The 21,473-nt window shown below is 41.4% G+C and overlaps 1 protein-coding gene across 2 annotated transcripts in view; it reads left to right on the top strand.

Moving 5' to 3' along the window:
• The window catches only part of MACROD2 (mono-ADP ribosylhydrolase 2), a 1,963,046-nt gene that overhangs the window by 1,256,616 nt on the left and 684,957 nt on the right, over positions 1 to 21,473 (top strand). For both annotated transcript variants that reach the window (XM_066595626.1, XM_066595625.1), the window contains exon 6: positions 10,787 to 10,908. In XM_066595626.1, the coding sequence (XP_066451723.1) occupies positions 10,787 to 10,908 (122 nt within the window). The remainder of the gene's footprint in view (positions 1 to 10,786; positions 10,909 to 21,473) is intronic.

Here is a 21,473-nt window from a genome sequence, read left to right as displayed (position 1 = left end):
TCAGTGAGAGCTTTGGATACTTTCTGAATGCTGTTTTTGTAGTCCGACAATTTAGTTCTCAGCATTATTAGACATCAATGAGTACATTACTGATTTTAAGTGATTATTAGCTCCTTCAATAATACTCTACATTCAGGTGAAAAAGGCCTGAGCTGAAGAAATAAGTTTATTATAAAGTGTAAAGGTAGTTTTTATTTTCTGGTAATTGACATACAGTTTTCTTGATATCGGGGTTACTTGCGTGCAAATCTTCTTATACAGTTCCAATTAACTTTTGAGCATTTTATACTGTTTTATCTTATTGTTTCTTTAGTCAGTCTCAGAAAGAAGAAACTTGGTAAGCAATGACTGACAGCATCAAGAGTTATATTGGAGCTGTTTGAGTGTAAAGATTGTGGTTACGAATGCGTGAAGAGAACTTGGTAAACATGTTTCTACTTGGACTCTCGGCTTATTAGCACAGTCGATGAGAAGTTTACTGTAGACAATAAACCATTTATATTTGCTCATAAATTAGACTTTTGTGTCTCACTTTTTCATCCATGAGCTCAGAGGTGCTGGGTACTTGTAAGCTAGGTAAATAATTCTATCATATGTAGTTACCAGCTCTTGACTACAATGCCTAGAGAATGTTTTTATTTTTACTGAGTAGTTCACAATTACTACAATTTGGAGGACTGTGCGCCATCATCTTTTCCATTGCTGTATCAGTCAATGGAACTCTACTGTAATAGAGATGAGCGAGCATACTCGATAAGGCAAACTACTCGAGCGAGTAGTGCCTTATTCGAGTACCTGCCCGCTCGTCTCTAAAGATTCAGGTGCCGGCAGGGGAGAGCAGGGAGGAACGGAGGGGAGATCTCTCTTTCCTTTTCTTCTCCCCGCTAACCCCTGCTCACCGCCGCAACTCACCTGTCACCCGTGCCGGCACCCAAATCTTTAGAGACGAGTGTGCAGGTACTCGAATAGGGCACTACTCGCTCGAGTAGTTTGCCTTATCGAGTATGGTCGCTCATCTCTATACTGTAACATACTACATTTTGACATTACCAACTGCAAAATACTCAACAGCAGTTGCTTCCTGATGAAACGGAAGCCAGAGTCTACTGATGGATTACCTAGAAGAACAATGGCATCTTGAATGCCTGACAGATTTCCTCCTTGATTTTTCTGAAATTCTTTACTGTATAAAAGTAGATTCAGCAAAGGTAAAATTAAAAAGAACCAGGCGTATTCTTGGGTTCGTGAGGCCGCTGACTCTATCACAGTTTCTTTTTTTTTTCTTCTTACTCTCCTTTCTTCTATCCCCTCTTCCAAGTCTCATTATATATAGCTCCTAGCACTTTGAATCTGTCACATTGGCAGTCTCTATTGCTTTTTTTCAATCCCTGACCTCAGATAATATTGACAGCAGTGGAGACCACCCACTTGCCAGAATTAAAGCATTCCAGGAGCCTAATCTAATGGGCCTCAGTCTGGGGGAATAGTGGGGGAGTAAGAACAAAAGCAAAGGGGGGATAGAGTCAATGGGTTGCTGCAAAGCTATGACGCTTGCCATGTTGACCCATGGACATGGCAGGCTCACTTTAAAGGTTTTGTCAATCAGCACTGCCTTTATAATTTAGTAGCAGCTGTTCAAGCCAATGATGTTATTAGAAGGAGAAGCGGTAGACACATTCATATTTCTCATACAGCAATGCTGTAGGGGTGATATAGTATTTATTTAGAGCCTATGTAATTAAATAGGGCACCATATAATATATTGCTACACTGTTTTCTAAAACAAGAGCTGCCATTTACAGATGATATCCAGTCTGGACAATTGAATGGGACCCTTTTTGCTACGTGCATATGGGTATATGGAGAAGGGTTGTCTTAGTGAGCAACCTCTGTAAATTGCAAACTAAGGGCGCCCACCCACTGGCGATTTTTTTCCCTGCGAAATTCGCAGCATTTTTTTCTCTGCAGGGGTCTATGGGACTTGTAATGTTAAAATCGCGATCGCGCAAAATCGCGGTAAATTACAAGTCCCATAGACCCCTGCAGAGAAAAAAATGCTGCGAATTTCGCAGGGAAAAAAAATCGCCAGTGGGTGGGCGCCCTAAAGCCCAGTCATTATTATTCTGTGATTCCTCGGCTCAGCTTTAGAAGGAGTAGAGGGAACTGTGAGAGCTTGAATGACTCCCTCTTCAGCCAAACTCTCTATTATGTTCCATATGGAGAACAATTTTGCTGAAAGTAGGCAGAGGTAGTAGGCAATAATATTATGAAATTATCTATAAAATTAAGTTTTTGGATTCCTTCTTCCATATTTAGGTAATAGGGGTTACTAACAGAAAACACAGCTTAGTAATGATATGGGTTATATTGCAGTTGGATATGTGTGTGACAAGGCTTCATCATGTACTTTAATTAGCACACTAAGCATTTTTACTATTGCAACGTCCGAGCGGGGCACCCGCTATTATAGGGAGACCTCGCTGTCAATGATGGCTCTGCGTTCCCTCCCCGTAATGGCTGTGTTGGGTCTAGCTCGGTCAGACATAGGGGCAATGTTGAATGCACAACGTAGGTGTTTGAGGAAGTAATGTCACGTGACGCCAGTACCTTTGGGTGTAAACCCTGACGAATGGTGGTGAAATAACTGAAACGAGTCCACTAATCCCTTGTGGTTAACTGAAGGTACACTGTTTACTCGACGCTTATTCCACACATGAGAAGATACAGTTCACGGTTTGCAGATTTTAGCCAGCATTCACTTTAACAAATATTCTAGCAACATTAATAGCGCATTCCTTTTTATTCTTCAACACTTTCATGAACCCACCAGTCTTAGTTATCTGGGGATTTAATTAAGAATTACTTTGTAGAAATGGGAATTGATTGAGATCCAACCATTTGCACTGCTACTGACATTGAGATTCCCAGGGGCAGATCACACTCACTGTTGCGGAGACTGTGATTTGATCCTCACTTCCACTTTGGGCTGATTCCGGTTAGTTTTTCTCTCCACTCCACGCTGATGAACTTGTTAAATCCTGCAGCACCATGCTGCACCTCTTCACTTGTCTACCTCCCGACAACAACTCATCCTTTACTTCCTGTCATTTCCCGCACTTCTTCTCCAGACTCTGACTCCTTTCCTACCTCACCTTGCTCACTTTCCAGGGCTTCTAACGACCCCTCCACCTCCACCAATCAGGGAAATTAATGACAAACAGCCAATCCGAACCAAGCTGTTGCAGGGCAGAATAGAATTTAACCTGTCCATTTAGAAAAAAGACAGGGTCTCTCGCCTGTACGATACCTTCTATATCTCCTGAGGAGCCCATAGACAGGTATTCACACTACTGAATGCATGACTGCTCTGTAGTACCCTCTGGGCCACTACATTATATGTAATTGTGCAGTCCCTGAGCCAGTATTCAGTTGAGTTGGAAGAGTTGGCTCATATTGTAAGAGACTCACACCAAGGGAGTACCAGAAAGATGAACTGAAGAAATGTTCCAGAAATTGCTCAAAATTTGGTGCGACAGAACACAGCATGCTCACAGGAAACTGATTATACCCTCATATAAAAGACAACTTTTGCTGCGTAGTAGATGTGAAGGAATGTAGGGACTGTGAGAAAAGACCAGTGAGAGATCTGAGCGAGCGCCTGACTGGAAACTAAAAAAATGTTGGCTGGGTTGCACAGAGATTATAAAAAAAGACTGTAGAGCTGTTACTGCCAGGGATGAAGAGAGAGATGGATCTTAACGGCCTTGAGACAGGGCTGATCAGCACCAGAGAGAAGACAGGAGTAGAGAGTTGTGCTTCCCACCCTGGACAACCCTGCAGGACTGCTTGGGTCAATTGAGGCTGCGACTCTAGTGCATCAAACCGCAAGGCCAGCCTCAGCCGAGACTTTACATGTGTACACCAATATAGATAAATAGTTAGTCAGCAGGTCTGCTGCAGCAATGATGTTGTGTTAGGGGCATGAGACTTGGAGGGACAACTTTCCACTGCTTTCCAGTTCTTTATTTAAAGGGGTTCTGTCACTAAAAAAGAAAAATGCTCTACTTATCTATTCCTCCCCCATCAGTCTACTTACCAGATCTTTCCCTCCCTTATCTTCTCCTGTCTCCTGCAGTCCAGGGGGCTCACTTCACCTCCACTTGCCTGATTCTGCTCCTTCCTGTGAGGTTACCTACATTAGGTTGGCCGTCTCCCAATGTACGTTATGTCACAGCTCACAGGCCAGCAAGAGGACTGCCTATCTTCTTCAGAGATTGCTCATGCGAGCTGTTTCTGAAATAGATTACAATTCCTTCCTAGGCAGTAAAGCTACAGCACAGGGATGTGACCTTTACTGACCCAGCAGGAAGGAGTTTGTGATGAGCAGCCTTCATAACAAGCTGGGCTCAGCCTGCAGTGAGCTGATCTGGGGCAGTGGAGAAGCTCAACCAGGAGAAGATGTGATAAGGAGACAGACAAGGAAGGAATAGGTAAGTTTAGATATATATTTTTTTTAATGACAAAACCCCTTTAAGGACTGAGGGAGTTAATAAGGAAGACTGTATATTGCGTTCCATAGTTTGTATTTCTGTCAAACCATAATGCATGTAGCTACGTGTTATTGCTGTTGCTCAGAGGGGTATTACTACTTCATCATTGATGGTACATTGTGTTTGGAAAGTCGAAGATAAAAGTTCAATTACTTACTCATTACTATTCTATTGTTCACTGGTAGTTTTGTGTTCGTAAATAAATATTGTATACTTTTATTACTCCATCTGCTGCATCGTATTCTGAACCTTGTGTTGCCATAACTCGACAATATGACACTTCACTCCTTAAAAATGGGGCTGAGGAACACCATCAACGTACAGTGTAGATGATGAAATTCCTTAAAGGAGATGTCCCGAGGCAGCAAGTGGGGTTATACACTTCTGTATGGCCATAATAATGCACTTTGTAATATACATTGTGCATTAATTATGAGCCATACAGAAGTTATAAAAAGTTTTATACTTACCTGCTCCGTTGCTAGCGTCCTCGTTCCCATGGAGCCGACTAATTTTCGGCCTCCGATGGCCAAATTAGCCGCGCTTGCGCAGTCCGGGTCTTCTGTAGTCTTCTATGGAGCCGCTCGTGCCAGAGAGCGGCTCCGTGTAGCTCCGCCCCGTCACGTGCCGATTCCAGCCAATCAGGAGGCTGGAATCGGCAGTGGACCGCACAGAAGAGCTGCGGTCCACGAAGGCAGAGGATCCCGGCGGCCATCTTCAGCAGGTGAGTATGAAGACGCCGGACCGCCGGGATTCAGGTAAGCGCTGTGCGGGTGGGTTTTTTAACCCCTGCATCGGGGTTGTCTCGCGCCGAACGGGGGGGGGGGGTTTAAAAAAAAAAAAACCCGTTTCGGCGCGGGACATCTCCTTTAATATCTAATTCTAATTTACGTTAGCACAAGATAAAGAAACTAAAGAATCCCTTTATGATTTCTGTATGCAGAGACATTGAACACAGAAATGTAATATATTTTTCTTATTACTTATTCTGTGTTTTAGTGGATTAAATGGTAGATTTTGATTTTATTCATAATGGCCAAGGACGGACATTCTAGGACAAAAAGTTATTATTCTATAATAGATAAGAAACTGACATTGATATCCATTTTCCTAAAGTCAGCAGTGAGTACATTATCAGTGGTGAGGTTTTGCTCTCTTAATCTACTATTCTTATGCCTTTTACCAAATCTAGGCCATTGTACTATTTTTATATCAGTTTTTGGCCTGAATGAACTATAATATATTCCTTCCTTAGTAGAGGAAAGTTACATTCATGGCAGCATTTATATTTTGCTACCCTCGTACCACCTTTTCTATGTTGCCCCACAATAGTCTACCCTTTTGCAGGTGCTGATGACCCTAAGCTCAATTAAAGTAACTAGATGTGAAGAGTTCAGATTTTAATAAGATAACATGCAAAGAAAGATATGGTGAATGAGTAAGAACTTCCCTTTGTAGCTTTGAGTACAACCAAGCAATGCGACCTCTTCAAAAATACCTCATTGTGGCAAATCACAATCATATGGTGATACGACAATCCAGCTGAAAAAACATATATATGCATAGGACCATCCTGCTTTCTCTTAAGTCACTTCCGGGTTCAAAAAAACTGGTGCAGCAAAAATATATATACTTTGGTACTTGTATCCTGAGGATAGGTGATCAGTGTTTGGTGGGGTGGAGGGGTCTGCTGCTCAGGACTATGTCTGCAAGGCTTTTTGACGCTGTCGCCTGAGCGCTGTGGCATCTTCTCTGCATACTAGAAATGGTGCCATTAATTTCATTGTGGCTGTACATAGTATAGTAGCTCAGTCCCATGTGACAAATGAACACAATGTCACTGTGCTAAGCGAAGGCCATAGCGCTCATTCGAGCACTGCAGCCTCTTGTTAAACAGCAGAGTTTCTGAGTAGTTACACATCTACCGATTTATGTATTGATAACCTTTTACTTCTAGAAATCTCCTTTATAGGGGTTGTACCAGAATTAACTTTTATTATATATCTGTAGGATAGGTGATAAAAGTCTGAAAGTTGGGGTCTTACCGCTGAGACTCCCATTTTCAATGGGACTGCCGGAGATAGTGGAATACAGGCGCTCAGCTATTTCTATCAGCCCCATTTAAATGAATGGAACAGTGACTATGCCTATACAGCCATCGCTTCATTCAATGTAACATCCAAGTGGGTGGGAGAAGCATCCCCGCAGTGACAGAAGAGAGGGACAAGGGTGCTCGTTCTATGTATCGATGGAAGTCTCAGCGATGAGAACCCCACTGATCAGACTTTTAACACCAAACCACTTTAAGTTGTAGACCGTTAGTAAACATGTTCTCAAAAAGTATTTCCCATGTTGTCCATACTCTATGGTCTCTAGATCCAGAGGTGTAACCTGAAGCTTCTGGGCCCGGTGCAAAATATGTAACAGGGCCTCTAACTATAATGCTTTATTCATAGTACTGGGCTCCCTATAAGGAGAAGAGAGGCCTTATGGGCCCCCCAAGGCTCCTGGGCCCAGGTGCAACCGCATCCCCTGCACCCTCTATAGTTACGCCCCTGTCTGGATCTATTTGATGGACTGCACTTATCTATCTATGCTCAAGTTGCTCAGTGGAATTAGGAATAAAACTTATAATACGAAGGCGTCTGTTATTTTGAATACATGAAATATCCAGGAGAAGCCAACGTGGAGGTCCTCTTGTTTTCTCATTTTCTGATTGCCCAGCTCGGTGCTCCGCTTCGCTGCTTTATATATTCGAGGATGTACCATAATTTCACAGGACATAACTTTGGAATCTGTTGAATGAAGATTTTGCCCTTCCTGAACAGTTGATGTGGAAGCCCAGCAGATTGATGAAAAAGTGTACATTTTACGATGTAGGCTTGTGTGTTGGATGGAGAGAAGTGGCTTAGCACCACTTGTGTGGATGAAGATGATGTGAGGCATGAATTTACTTGTAGATGCTATGGTGATGATGAATGAGTGTTCGTCTGTGGCTTAAAGTGTAGTGATAGATAGTTCGTACACGAGGCAGAGTTGTTTTAATAACAAACTGCACCATATCCGGCTAAGATATATATTAGATATTTGGCCAGATAGCATTAACTCATCACAGTGAGATTATGGCCAATAAAAAAGTAAATCTAGGACCTTGAGACGACCTTTTATATCAAGGTCTTAATAATTCTTTGATCAGTTATTCCCATCTGCATATACACATATGTAGCACTCATTAACATGACTGGCGCATTGTGATAACTCTATTTACAGCCTTGTAATATATTGTAGTTAAATTACGGCATTATAACACGTTAAATGTCAAGTTAACATTTGCTACATTTGTAACTGTTTTGGGGCATGAGGATGCTGGGTAATTACCAATTATCCCAAAGCTTTCCCAGAATCCAGAAATTGGAAGTCCATCTTGTTCAGAAAACATAGAAATCAGCAGCAGGTAAAAATATCCTGTAGAGCACATATGTCGGAGTGCAGTTCGCTCCATGCCCTCTACCTAATGATGTGTATACTGTATCTGCAGCTCATTTTAACTTTTTTTTCTCTAGAAAAGTATAGGCAAGGAATTAAAAACAAAATGTGTAAGAGATTTTTCAAGAGATGTAATCTTATAGAGATGTGCTCAGCTTCTTAAAATCAAATATGTCTTACCAAACAAGCTCAAAATAACCCCGACAGCATCTCACCTTTTTAGATTTCACATGCACAGCCAAATTATATACCGGAGCTGCGTAAAGCTATATTTCTGCTTCTCCGGATTGCTATATGGAAAATGCATTTCTTTTCATAAAGTGTAATATTGGATTTTTTAAAGAAATGTAACCCCTTGGTAACTGCCCTATCGTGTGTTTATGTCCCGCAGCTACAGAGTGTGTATGAATGGAAAATCGCAGGGCTATCTCCCACCGTACATCACAGGTGTCAGCTCTTTCTTACAGCTGACACCCAGTGGTAACAGTCTAGGCAAGCCATGCGGCCGATCGGGACTGTTAACCCCATTAAATCCCCCCAACGATGATCAGGAGACCCATCCGTTTGTCCCTGCCATGAGATCGTAGGGAGCCATGTGGGTGTCATGGCAGCCGGAAGCCTTCTGGAAGGCCCCAGGGCTGTCCTGGCAGAATGCCTATCAAGCCATCTCCGTGGGGTGGCTTGATAGGCTGCCTATCAGATCGCACTATGATGTAATGCTGTGCCATTACATCATACTGCAGGAGCAATCATAGCATTGCATGCTGTGGTTCCCTAAGGGGATTAAAAGAAAATATAAGAACAATTAAGTTTTACTCATTTTTGAAAAAAAAGTAATAAAAGTTAAAAAAAAAGAAGAAAACCCTTTCCCATATGTACAATAAAAGAATCTAAATAATAAAACAAAAACACATATTTGGTATCGCTGCATCCGTAAAAGTCCGATCTATGAAAGTAATGCATTATTTACCCCACACGGTGAATGTCGTCTGAAAACAAAAAAAAAAGGCCAGAAATTAGCTTTTTTGATCACCAAAAAAAAATATAATAGAAAGCGATCAAAAAGTTGTATGTATTCAAATGGTATTAACGGAAACTACAGGACGTCCCGCATAAAATGAGGCCTCGCACAACTAAATCGACCGAAAAATAAAAAAGTTATTGTGAGCAGAAGATGGAGACGGAAATAGTTTAAAAAAAAATTGGATATCATTTAAAAAAACACAAGTAGTACAGCAAAGAAAATATATAAATTTGATATTGTAGTAATTGTACTCAGCCATACAATAAAGTTATCATGTCATTTTTGTTGCAGTTTGTGCGCCGTAGAAACAAAACGCACTGAGAGATGGCGAAATGTTTGTTTTTTTTCCATTTCTCTCCACATTAAATTTTTAAAAACATTTTCAGTACATTATATGATACATTTAATAGTACCATTGGAAATAAACAAGCCCTCATACAGCGACATCGATGGATAAATAAAGAACTTATGATTTTTTTAAAAGGGGGAAGGAAAAGCCGAACATAGAAAAAAACAAAAAAGCTCAGTCACTAAGGGGTTAAAATGACATATAGTACAGTAAATGGGTTTCCTCTAATAGACACTCCTTAACACAACTCACAAAATCACTATACCTGTCACTTCTGATGGGGGTGATATTTGGTCTAGATGACCTGGACATTCAGAATTTGCATCTGTCTGCACATGCAATCCTTCACTTGGTGCCCCAATCTTTCAGCTTCTGTACATTCTTTAGTTTATTGATTGGACAGCATTATTTCGGAAACTGTCTGGTTGTGTTTTATGGGCACCTTACGGCAATGTTTTTGACACTTTTTGGTTGTATTATTTTGGCACTGTAGGGTACACTATAAAATAAGGCATTTCAAAGGGCATCAACCTAGAACTGACCCTGGCCCTCCTCAACAGATTTTGTAACCATTCTTTAAATGGGTTCTGGGAACCTAAATAATCAGCTGGAATTGCCAGTTTGTCCAATTTCAAATTTAGCCATCAGTGGGGAAAGTGAAGTGGTTACATTGTAAGAATTTTTTTTTTAGTGCTCTCTACTGTACAGCAGCTGATAGAGGGGGCTCTAAGCAGTAGACCCTTCCTTTACATCCATATGATCTATAAAAGGGCATATGGACAGTTGCTGACTTAATGAGACACTTTAAAATAATTATCCAATAGCCCTACATTCAGACATCTGCAATTTGTTGAAATCTATGTGTGAAGGTAAGCGCTCTCATCCTGGATTTAGGCAGGATAATTCTTGCTACAGTTGTACTTCGATCAAAGAGGATTTTCCACTGCACTGTTACTGATAATGTCATCCAAAATCACCTGACTGCTCCAGCCAACCAGAGGCTGCAGTGTCCCTGCCTGTTCTCTTGGCAACAGCGCTCACATCCTGGGCACCATGATGCCAGGAGTTTAGAACAGTGATACTGCAGTGGTCAGGTAACTTCTGATGACATCATCAGTAACAATAAGCACTGGGAGCAAGGTGAGGCTACAATGTTGGTTCACTGCAGCCGAGGAGGGATTCTTTTTGTCATTTTAACACAGTTGGAGCTATAGGGGCAATGTTGTCCCATGACTGGACATCCCCTTTAAGTGTAAACAGAAATGTTTTCATTCAATGACCATACAGATATTTTTTTTTCAGAAATTAAAAACACTGGTTCATGCAAGTTAAAGACTGTGAATCTGATTGTTAAAGTATTGTCTTTTTTTCTTCCAGATGTTATTCACACTGTTGGTCCTATAGCAAGAGGTCAATTAAGCGACAGCCACAAAGAGGACCTTGCAAACTGCTACAAGTCTTCTCTCGCACTGGTAAAAGAGAAAAACATCAGATCAATAGTAAGTCTACACTCTTTTTCATTAGTCTGTAGCCTTATGTTGCCCAGGTTTGATTAATTGATGTAACTGACCATCTTATCGAAGCAGTGCTATTATACACTCACTATGACAATATACTACCTGAGCAATAAAGTCATGAGCCACCTTGGAGTTTATAAGAAATACTGTACATTAACTGCCACAAACAATAATATATGCTTAGTACGTGTATAGGCAATGTGGCCACCAATACAGGAGATCATTAGCTGACAAGGAAAGAGTCATCGGAACAAACCAGAAGGGGATCTGAACAGTAGATGCACATCAGCAGGGGGCAGCGTAATCGTACAGAAAGGTGGAATTAAGCGCCTTTTGCACAACCCGATGATCAAGCAAGAAAGTTTGTTTGCCTGACCATTGGGCAGGGTGAAGGTGCAGCTGATTAACTGTTGTAATCGCATCTTCATGTGATACAAAAAAAAATTGTTGGCAGCACATCTCCCCATGTAAACTGAGAATGAGCTGCTGATACTATATGGAGGACAAACAATTCATGAAATATCATTCGTCCACCATCGAGTTTGAATTGGCCTGTGTAAAGATCAACTATCTTGTTAATCGGCACTAGTCATCAGGACCATATCTGTAAATGTAAAAGGACCCTTAGGCTTCCAGACTGTTTGTTATACATTCATTCTAACTGCAGATATAGCAACTGCCATTTGTGCTATTGGTATGCTGCTCTATATGGGCATCATGCCATAGCGCTCTATGCTAATTATATAGCGTGCCATTCTAGCAGACTAAGGCCTCATGTCCACGAGGAAAATCAGGCCCGCTACGGATTCTCCATGGAGAATCCGTAGCGGGTCCCTCCGTGGACATGAGCTCTGAAAATAAGAATAAACTTACCTCTCGCCCGCTCTGGATCCTTCCTTCGCCGCGGCGTCATCTCTGCGTCGTGGCCGGATCTTCTTACTTCGGCCCGGCGGATGCGCAGGATGACGTCTGTGACGTGCCCCGCGCATGCTCCAGCCCGAAGAAAAAAGGTCCGGCCGCGACGGAGAGAAGTTGGAGCCTCGGCGAAGGGAAGAGCCGGAGCGGGTGAGTAAATTCCTATTTTAGGTCTCCCGCGGATCCGGACGGCTTCCATAGGCTTCAATAGAAGCCCGTGGGAGCCGTCCCCGCGGGAGCCCCGCACGAAAATGGAGCATGGTCCATTTTTTTTCATGCTCCATTTTTTTAAAAATCCCTTTTATTGACGATCCGCGGGTATTTATCTACCCGCGGGTGGTCAATGCATACCTATGGGATGCGGATCTGTGGGCAGGAGAAGAGTTAAAATCCTCTGCGGATTTTAATTCTTCTTTTGCCCGTGGACATGAGGCCTTACTATGAGCATAGCATGCTACACCAATACCATAGCGCACCATGGCAAGGTATTCAAATAAAGCAGATGGCGGTTGCGGTGGTTCAATCCATTACTTATATAGGGATGCCTGTCTAGGATAAACTGCTTACTTGAAGACAAATTTAATTTTTTTAATCAATGTTAGACTTAACGCCTATTTACACATAACGATTATTGCTCGAATTCCTTCAAACGAATTAATTTGAGCGATAATCGTTCAGTGTAAATGCACCAAAATTGCTCACTATTCGTTCGCGGTTTGTTAAACTGACTTAAACATTGTTGGCTTGCTGGCTGCTCGTCCTGCGTAAAGGCTCCACTCTCAGTGCTTCACATGGAAGGTGAAGCGCTGAGCTAGAAGCGGACGAGAAACCTGCGATCCAACGATAAGTCTTTCTGTGTAAACACTCTGCACGAGCGCCGACGACCTTAGCTGTGACGTCAGCACTCGTGAAGTCATTTGTAAGACTGTTGGCCTGTGTAAAAGGGCCATTATAGTTCTTTTGTGTGGACCAATTATCAGGCCCAGACATTCCTCTGAATGCTCACTCGCTCGGCAGCCAGGCCATGTAAAGGGACCAATGATGAGCTTGTTTATGTGCGCATGAAAATTCTTGCCGCTTGGCTGCATATTCCTTCGTATGAACAGGGAGGTGTGGAGCCGATCAATGGCAGCTGTATGGAGACAAATGACTGTGTTTAATGATAGATTGCTTTCATAGAGCAGGTAATCTGCCTGTATATATGGATGTAACAAGTACTGACAGACCTGCTCATTGTCGGTCAGTAGTCATTAGCACGAGCTGATTATCTGCTCATGTAAAGGCTCATTTACACGCAACGATTATCGCTCAGAAAATGTTCAAACAAACTAATTTGTGTGATAATAGTTACGTGTAAATGCAAAACCATTGTGCACTATTCGTTCATTTGTTGTTTATCACTGAGTTTCTGCCTGGTTTCGTGTGGTTTAAATGGAATTTTTTAAGTTGTTCAGTCTTTCAAAGGACTTAAGGGGAGGGGCGATTGTTTGCCATGCTAAAATACAATGACTACTTATTTCCGCATGCCTGCAGAAGACAATGGCTTTTTTTCACACTAATTAAAAAGCTCTGGGCCAGAGATTCCTTGCATAAACACAGGCCCAGCTGAGCAAACAACATATACACTACTTACTTTAGATAATGAGGGAAATGGAGAGGATTTCAAACGATTATCTTTACGTGTAAATGTATGCAAAAAAGTTGTTAATTTGCTTGTTTGTTCGTTCAAGCGACAATCGCCGTGTGTTAATTGGGCTTTTAAAGACTATTATGTCTCGGGGCAACGATTCAATTTACAAGTCTAGGCCTTTATCTTTGTACCATGGCTTGTTGGCATCCTTCCCAGACATTTATCTCTTGGGCCCCACCAGCCTCTCCATAGCTGTGCTGTTGGGATCTGAAATGGTAAAATGACATCATGAGGTCAATATTAATGTACTCTCTATATTGTATTCCGGTGCCATAAGCTGTATATATTGGACCAGTATTACGGATCATGGCACCAATCTCTATGCACTGTATATGATGGGTGGTACGGTGCTCCAGTGTGGATTACTAGTGGATCTATAGTACAATGACTTATGCAGTTCAGTACTTAAAACTAGCGTCTGTAGGTCTCGAGTACATCTATAATACTTGCAGTTTTGTGTCTAGCCGGGGGCCGCGGATCATAATGTGGGTGTTTCCTGTGAAATAGTTAAGTGATTATTCTGCTCTGACACACGTTGCCATAGAAATGATTCCCAACCTGAAATTCTTAAATGCTGTTTGCCTTTAATGACTTGCTTTATGTCTGCAGTTCACAACAATCAATAGACTCTGTTTTAAAAGGAACCTTTCTGCGAGTAACAGCACTAACTCGATATTCCATTCAATGCAAAAAGAAAGAAACCACAATTTCTTGCTTGTTTCCCTACCTGTTTTTTCTTCCTTTTTTTCTCCCTTAGCATTAGGATCATGCACACAATAGCACATTTGCAATGTGGAAATAGGAAGCTTTTTACGGGAGGTAAAACTACAGGTTCTCATAGCGGAGGAATCACAATAGAAGCGGCCTCAGAACCTTGTTTGTGCTGCAAAATAAAATATTCTCATTTCTAATAATCTGCTATATGCTACACCTGTTATTTTACTCTGTGCTAGCTACTTTAAATGTGTTTTTATTTTTACACAATACCCTTCTCCATCCCATATTTTCAGCCCACCTTATAGAAGCGTACAGACATAAAAGGAAAAATAATGATGTGCTACACATATACTTAGAGTTTATATTGTACTGCACTTATTTACCTACCGTAGTAAATAACTGGTGCATATACTGGGAAACTAATGCCTACAAGTCGCTTCAGAAGAATATAGTAGATTACTAATAACTAGAAATGGTCTGGAAGAAAGCGCTGGAATATGGTAAGTCTCATTGAGAAGTGGAGTTCATATATCCGACAACTATAAGTGGATTCTTGTGAGGGCATAGGAGAAAATTTGTTCCCTTGTGTGAATGAAAATTCGCACATGCCAATTTAGCCTTAACCCTTTCCAATCCACTGTCTGACCTCTGAAGACATTATGATTGAAGGCTGTACAGCTCTGATGTTGGAAGACGTCTGTCGGGGTTCTCTTACTGTATATTGCCAGCCTCTCTGCTGTCGGAGCCTATCCAACGTGTCACCTCATGCAGTACTGGCTTTAGCCAGCAGATAGTGCCGTTGTATAATGGCATAAAAAGAGTAAGCCTCCTAGGAAAACCAGGATACAAATTGGATTGGAAAGGGTTAAGCTCCAGAAAGTTTGGCACCGTAAGCGCCTGGTTTATAAGACTCGGACCTGCGTCACTGCAGGCGGAGTGAGTACAGCAGGAGAGAGGCAACAGCCACAGAGCAGTGAACACTGCAAAGTGCTGACATGATGACAGCCATTGGAGAGACGTGAGCACGGTGTCCCCATTCTGAGGAGCAGCGCATGGGAAAGCAATGCAAGACCAGTGACAAGTTCCAAAGATGACGGACAACGTGCATGGAGAACTAGTCTACCTTCTTGCAGAGAACTTGGGCTTCATAGATGCTGGCATCGCCCCAATGGTGTAACAGTGAAAGCTGCCAGAAATGTAAGACCGGTCCAACGACAGTAGTGTGCACACTATTATGGACACTGACTAATACAGACTAAACGAGTAACTCCTCAAATGCGAATGTGGGATCTGGGGAATTTTTGATGGACTGTGCTTAGATTAAATGAAAGTTCTATGTTTTCCGCCGATAGTAGTTATACAATGTTTATACGATGAGAATTATGTGTGAAGTTATGATATGATTAGAGATGGTGTTATGTCATGCGGAAAAGGGCATGTTATGTATGGCAGTGCTACGCGCTTATAGGAGATTTACGTGATGCCAAAATGTATGCAAGATGATATTCGCACCTATGGTTCATGTGAGCCTGCAGTGACACAGTGCTGACGGTGTATTAGGCCATTAGGTTGACATGCCATGGCCCTTCGGTAATACGGAGTACAATGATGAATATGAAGTAGGACGAAGACCGTAGTTAGTGATGATGAATATAAGTACAAGTATGAAATGCCTTGTCCCACTGAAGTAATCCACTTACCAGTAATAGACATGGTGGCAAGTGACACTGGGGGAAGTAGAGGAGATATATCTTGCTCCCACGGTGCGTTCATCTCACATGCATAGAATATGGAGACTTTTCTATGGAGACATATAAGTGTGAAATCCTGGTTTATTATATGTAACGTTAAATGTGTTCGTACCCTCACATGATGCGACGCATAATTCCAATTTGTTTAGTAAAGTTTGTTTTTTATAAAATGTGCCGCCTCCATCTTCATAACTAGCCGTTGTAGCCATACAAAGAAGTGACCTGGTTGGATGGTCGCAACATGAAGAATGCAGTCAGAATTGTATGCAATGTTGAGGTCAAATTGCCAGATTTTGTCTAAACTGGCCACCATGACCGAATTCGACTTTATTACTGCTACCTGACCTTTATTCCCAGCCGTGAACGCTAAGCTTTAACATGAATGTTAGATAGTAACACTAAGACCTCTCTAGGACCCTATTCATGGCTATAGGTTTATTACCATTTATTGGAGTCGTTTTAAGGCCATACATGATACAAAAAGAGGCCACCAACAGGTTATAAAGCTGCATTAGAAAACAGCAAGAATGTCCAAAGCTGACAGAATACTACCCCTAATGATGTAATGATCTGTTTGTTCTTGAAAAAGAAACTAGAGGATCTACATCAAGGAAACGTGGCAGATGACCCTGTGAGGTTCCGTCTTACTAGAGGTGGTAGTTTTGCAGGTCATTGAATGAACCTCACTGTTTTGTGTGGAAGGTCTATTAGAAATGCTGCTCTTCTGTATAATGTGATTCTATATTGCTAACTAAATCTATTGTGCAAGTCTATTCAGTGCATTTGATGAAAGAAGAAAAAAAGGGGGAAACAAAAAGTTGGGTTAGGTCTTCCTTTTAGAGAAATCTGTCAATATTCTCTTTGGCCGGTTGTTAGTTCTGCATGTTTAACAATTGCTGAGTATCCAAAGTTAATAACTACTATTTGCTACCATTATAGGTCCCATAAGAGTTGCCATTCAGTTTTGTTTTTATACAATAATTCTATTTTAAGTTTTTTTTTTAAATAATAATTTGTACAGAATTAAAAAAAATAGAACAAAGTTCAAATCAGCTGAATTCCATTAGAGATAAAAAAAATACAAGACAAAGGCAAAGAGTAGCAAACACAACTCATGTTAATAAGGGTGCTTTACACAGCCCAAACATCCCTGTCATCCATGCACTGCACAACATGCTCACTTCTCTGCTGGCTTTCTGCTGTCTGACTTAGGGCACTCTTGCAGGCACTCCCACTTATCCCTTAAAGGGCCAGAACACATTAACTTAACCTGTCCTCTTCCAATCCTGATACATCGCCTTCTGTATTAGGCATCCACAGCTTAAAGCGGATTCCTAAGCAATCGGTCTTCTATAGTCATTGTGACTAAGCCCTTGTTTGTATATATTGTGGTTTTGACTTCCACCTGGCCCTTGACTGTGCTTCCTGACCTCAGCTCTGATTACTGGACTACTGCTTGCTGTTTGCCCTGACCTTCTGCATGGACCTCGTTATGGCTACTTTGCCACCAGCCCCAACCTTTGCTACATTTCTCGATAAGCATCATTTTATACTATCAAGTTTTGCACCTCAAACAAATTCAGTATCAGTAGCCACACAACTGGGACCATCTGTGCAAGCAATGTCTTTGGGACCCCCCAGCAGAGGCTGTATCCCACTTGGAGGGGTCAAAGGTGAAAAGCAGGGTTTCCCAAGTGCTGTCTACTCAGATTGACCAATGTCAAATGAGTGTGTGATAAGGTGGATCTACATCTGCCTATGTGACAAAAAGTGAGTAGATTAGGAAGGGGCTGCAGCTTCTGCAGACCGGTTGGCTCTATGCATCTACACCACTTGAATAGAATTCAGAAAGGTGGTGAATAAACAGCACTGTTGACAACCAATATAGTTAATTATATCAGGAAATTCTTTATTGGTATTATAACTTTTCGCACATTTCAGCGCTGAACTGGTGCCTTCATGAGACTTTGTTGTCTGCCTGAAGTCTCCACTAGATGGAGCATGGCAATTAAGTGCAGTAAGCTCATAAGCCCCCTCTAGTGGCAGATGGCAAGCATGTCATCTTTTAAATCTATGTATGCGCAGGAAGGTTGGAGTGCTTTACCAGAAAAACTAAGCTCCAACCACTATAAAGATATCTGAAGAGTTTAATCAACACACAATTCTGGACTTATTTAAATGAAAAAGAAAAAAATTGGTGTTAAGGGGTAGACACCCATTTTAGGCTGACCAAACATTTTTGATGTCTATGGAGAATGCGTTAAGAAGCAAAGGCGGAATTTAACCTGTGAAATCCCTTTCAATGGAAGATGTATCACCCACTTTTGAAATAACAAAATGCACGTTCAGCCAAGCATGTTAATGTGCGAGGAGGGGGGGGGGGGTAATGGGTCGAGTACCTTATGCCAATGACTAGTCGTGTCTTGATGGAACATTTAGGAACAGTATTTAAAGTATGAATCACCTGGTAAGGTAGTGAGCACGTACAATACTGTCTGTGATGATGACTTTTGAATTGAAATCCACAATAGGCTCCATTCTGTATTAATTTTAGCTGTGCTGTAGTAGGTGACTGAGTCACAAGTAACAGAACAGGTAGTCCTGATTAGCTATTCTCTTTCCTAGGTACAGTCAGTAACAGCGGCACTGAAAACATTAAGTTCACATGCTACTATATAAGCAGACGTGAAAATAAACACAATTGTGTGTGATTTACATGTGTGGGCAGAAAGAAATGCTTTTTGCCTGCTATTGAAAGAGAATTCCAGCCTGTATATCCCAAAAAACCATAGGGTCAATTATCACTTCATGTCAATATGAATGACCTGTGATGGAATTCTATGCCATGGGGTTGGTTGCTAGTTCCCCACCATTACATTTTCATCATAGTGATCTTGCAGATGCTGTCGGTGCACCACTTCTGCTGTAACTGCTGGAGTCAAAGATAATTTTGATTCTGAGAGCCATGCCTGCAGTTACAAGCACTAGCCTCTACAAGGAGGTCGGCGCAGAGGCTTCCACTCGACCTCTGTTATTGTGGTGCTGATAGCATGCACCTGCACAGCTGATTGCTCGGGGCGAGTGGCGGACCCCAGCTGATCAACTATTGATGACTATAGATGAGCGAGTATACTCGCTAAAGGCAATTGCTAGAGCGAGCATTGCCTTTAGCGAGTATCTCCCCCGCTCGAGACTGCAGGTTCGAGTGCCAGCAGCGGGCACGGAGCTGCGGGGGAGAGCGGGGCGGAACGGAGGGGAGATCTCTCTATCCCTCTCTCCCCCCCTGCTCCCTCCTGCTGACAGCCGCTACTCCCCCCTCCCCCGCGCTGGCACCCGAACCTGCAGTCTCGAGCGGGGGAGATACTCGCTAAAGGCAATGCTCGCTCGAGGAATTGCCTTTAGCGAGTATACTCGCTCATCTCTATTGATGACCTATCCTAATGATAGGTCATCAATAGTATTTAACTGGAAAACCCCTTTAAACCATATAAATTTGTTTTTTCCGTAACTGAACTGAAGTGCAGAATAAAGTTATTTATACCTCATAATGAAGGCAATAAAAATGATACCTATAATCCAGTTCATCATATTGTTAAGTAATTTATAAAATGTGTATGCTCTGTATACTACAAACCCTCCTAGCATGTCAACACTGTAACAGCGTCTCTCTCACCTCTGAATACTGAGCACTCACTGCCAGTGGTTTCTTTGGGCAAATATCCATAATAAAAAAAAAAAAAAATCAGCTGAACGCTAAACATAAAAAATGCACATAAATATTCCACCATTTCCTACCTTTGCGCCCGCCAGTGGTAAATTTACATCGCCGCTGCCTTGGCTCTGTGCAGCAACAATGTAAAATTATGTAAAGCTCTCTGCTGCTGATCGCGGCCTTTACCAGTAAGTAAAACACCAGAACAGACTTCTATCAACAACCTGTTCAGGTGCTGTCGTCAGAAAAATGATTAGTTCAGGTCTCGATTACTTCATCAGTGACGGCCAATCACAGCGCTGTCCAGGAAAGTTTGTATGATTTGTATACTACAAACCTTCCTAGCATGTCAACATTGTAACAGCGTCTCTCTCCCACTCTCCTACCAATGCGAGATCGGGAGAGAGAAGTGGCATATAGTATGTAAAACACCACATATTAACCCCTTTTATCACAATCGATTGTACTATTTAGTGTGTATAGGTGATTGTATAATGTAGCTTTCATTAATAATTCATCTAGAAATCAGGTTTTGAGGGTACGTTCATATGCATCAGATTTTGGAATGAGTCCGAACCAAAATCTGTAGCATATTTTATGATGTGGATTTAGCTGCAAATCCATATGAAAATACATACCATTTGATGCAGATTTTGACACAGCTTTGGATATGTAGGTGTTGAGAATGTTGTGGGCTATTGTCAAAATCTGCTTCAAAATCCACATCACACTTTGCACCAATAGTGTATTGTGTATTTGACGCAGATTTTCCACACCAATAGCCCTACATGTGAATGTACCCGAACATTAATTTATAACACAAAATTAGTTATTGCATCAGTTAATTCTATCATCAATACTAATTCTATAAATTAGAACTTAATTAAAACCAATAAATATAAATTAAAATCAAAAGCACTATACATCAAAATTAAAAAATAATGTTAAATGTGTTTCCAAAATAAAATAAACAAGTGAAAAAAAAAAAATTATATACATATATGATAAGAAATAGTATAATATGCATGTACTTGACATACTGCAGTTTAAAAAATGAAAAAGGCCCGACAAATAAAAAAAAAATTGTCTCATTTTTGTTGTTTTTAATGGTAAAGGTAAAGTCCCCTGGAGCAAGTACCGAGTCGTTACCGACTCCTAGGGTGACGTCACATCGTGATGTTTTCTAGCAGCCTGTTTATGATAAAAATTTGTACAATATGCATGTATTTGACTGCAGTTGAAAAAAAAAAAAAAAAAAAAAATTTTTTACAAATTGCCTGTTTTTTCTTGTTTGTAATGATAAAGGTAAAGTCCCGTGGTGCAAGCACCGAGTCATGACCGACTCCTAGGGTGACGTCACATCGTGACGTTTTCTGGCAACCTGGTTTTGCAGGGTGGTTTGCCATTGCCTTCCCCAGTCATTTTTACGTACCAGGCTGGGTACTCATTTTACCAACCGCTGAAGGCTGAGTCAACCTTGAGCCGGTTACCTGAACCTGGATTGAAGTTGCAACCTTAACGTCATGAGCGAGAGCTTAGGACTGCATTCTGCTTCCTTAACTCTCTGCGTCACACAAGGCTCTAATAAATATTCGCAAATCATATAGGTCTACTTTTATCACCTAAATTGAGTACAATATGTGACAAAAAAACAATGTCAGGAATACTTCAATATAAAAACTTTCACAGAGTTTTTCTGTGTTAAAGTTACACCTGGCAGATTTCCAAACTTTTGCACAGTCATTAAGACATAAATTGACTT

This window comes from Eleutherodactylus coqui, chromosome 3, assembly GCF_035609145.1.
Source record: "Eleutherodactylus coqui strain aEleCoq1 chromosome 3, aEleCoq1.hap1, whole genome shotgun sequence".
Lineage (NCBI taxonomy): Eukaryota > Metazoa > Chordata > Amphibia > Anura > Eleutherodactylidae > Eleutherodactylus > Eleutherodactylus coqui.
The sequence above is the reverse complement of the archived record's forward strand: the minus strand, read 5'-3'. Positions and strand labels throughout refer to the sequence as shown.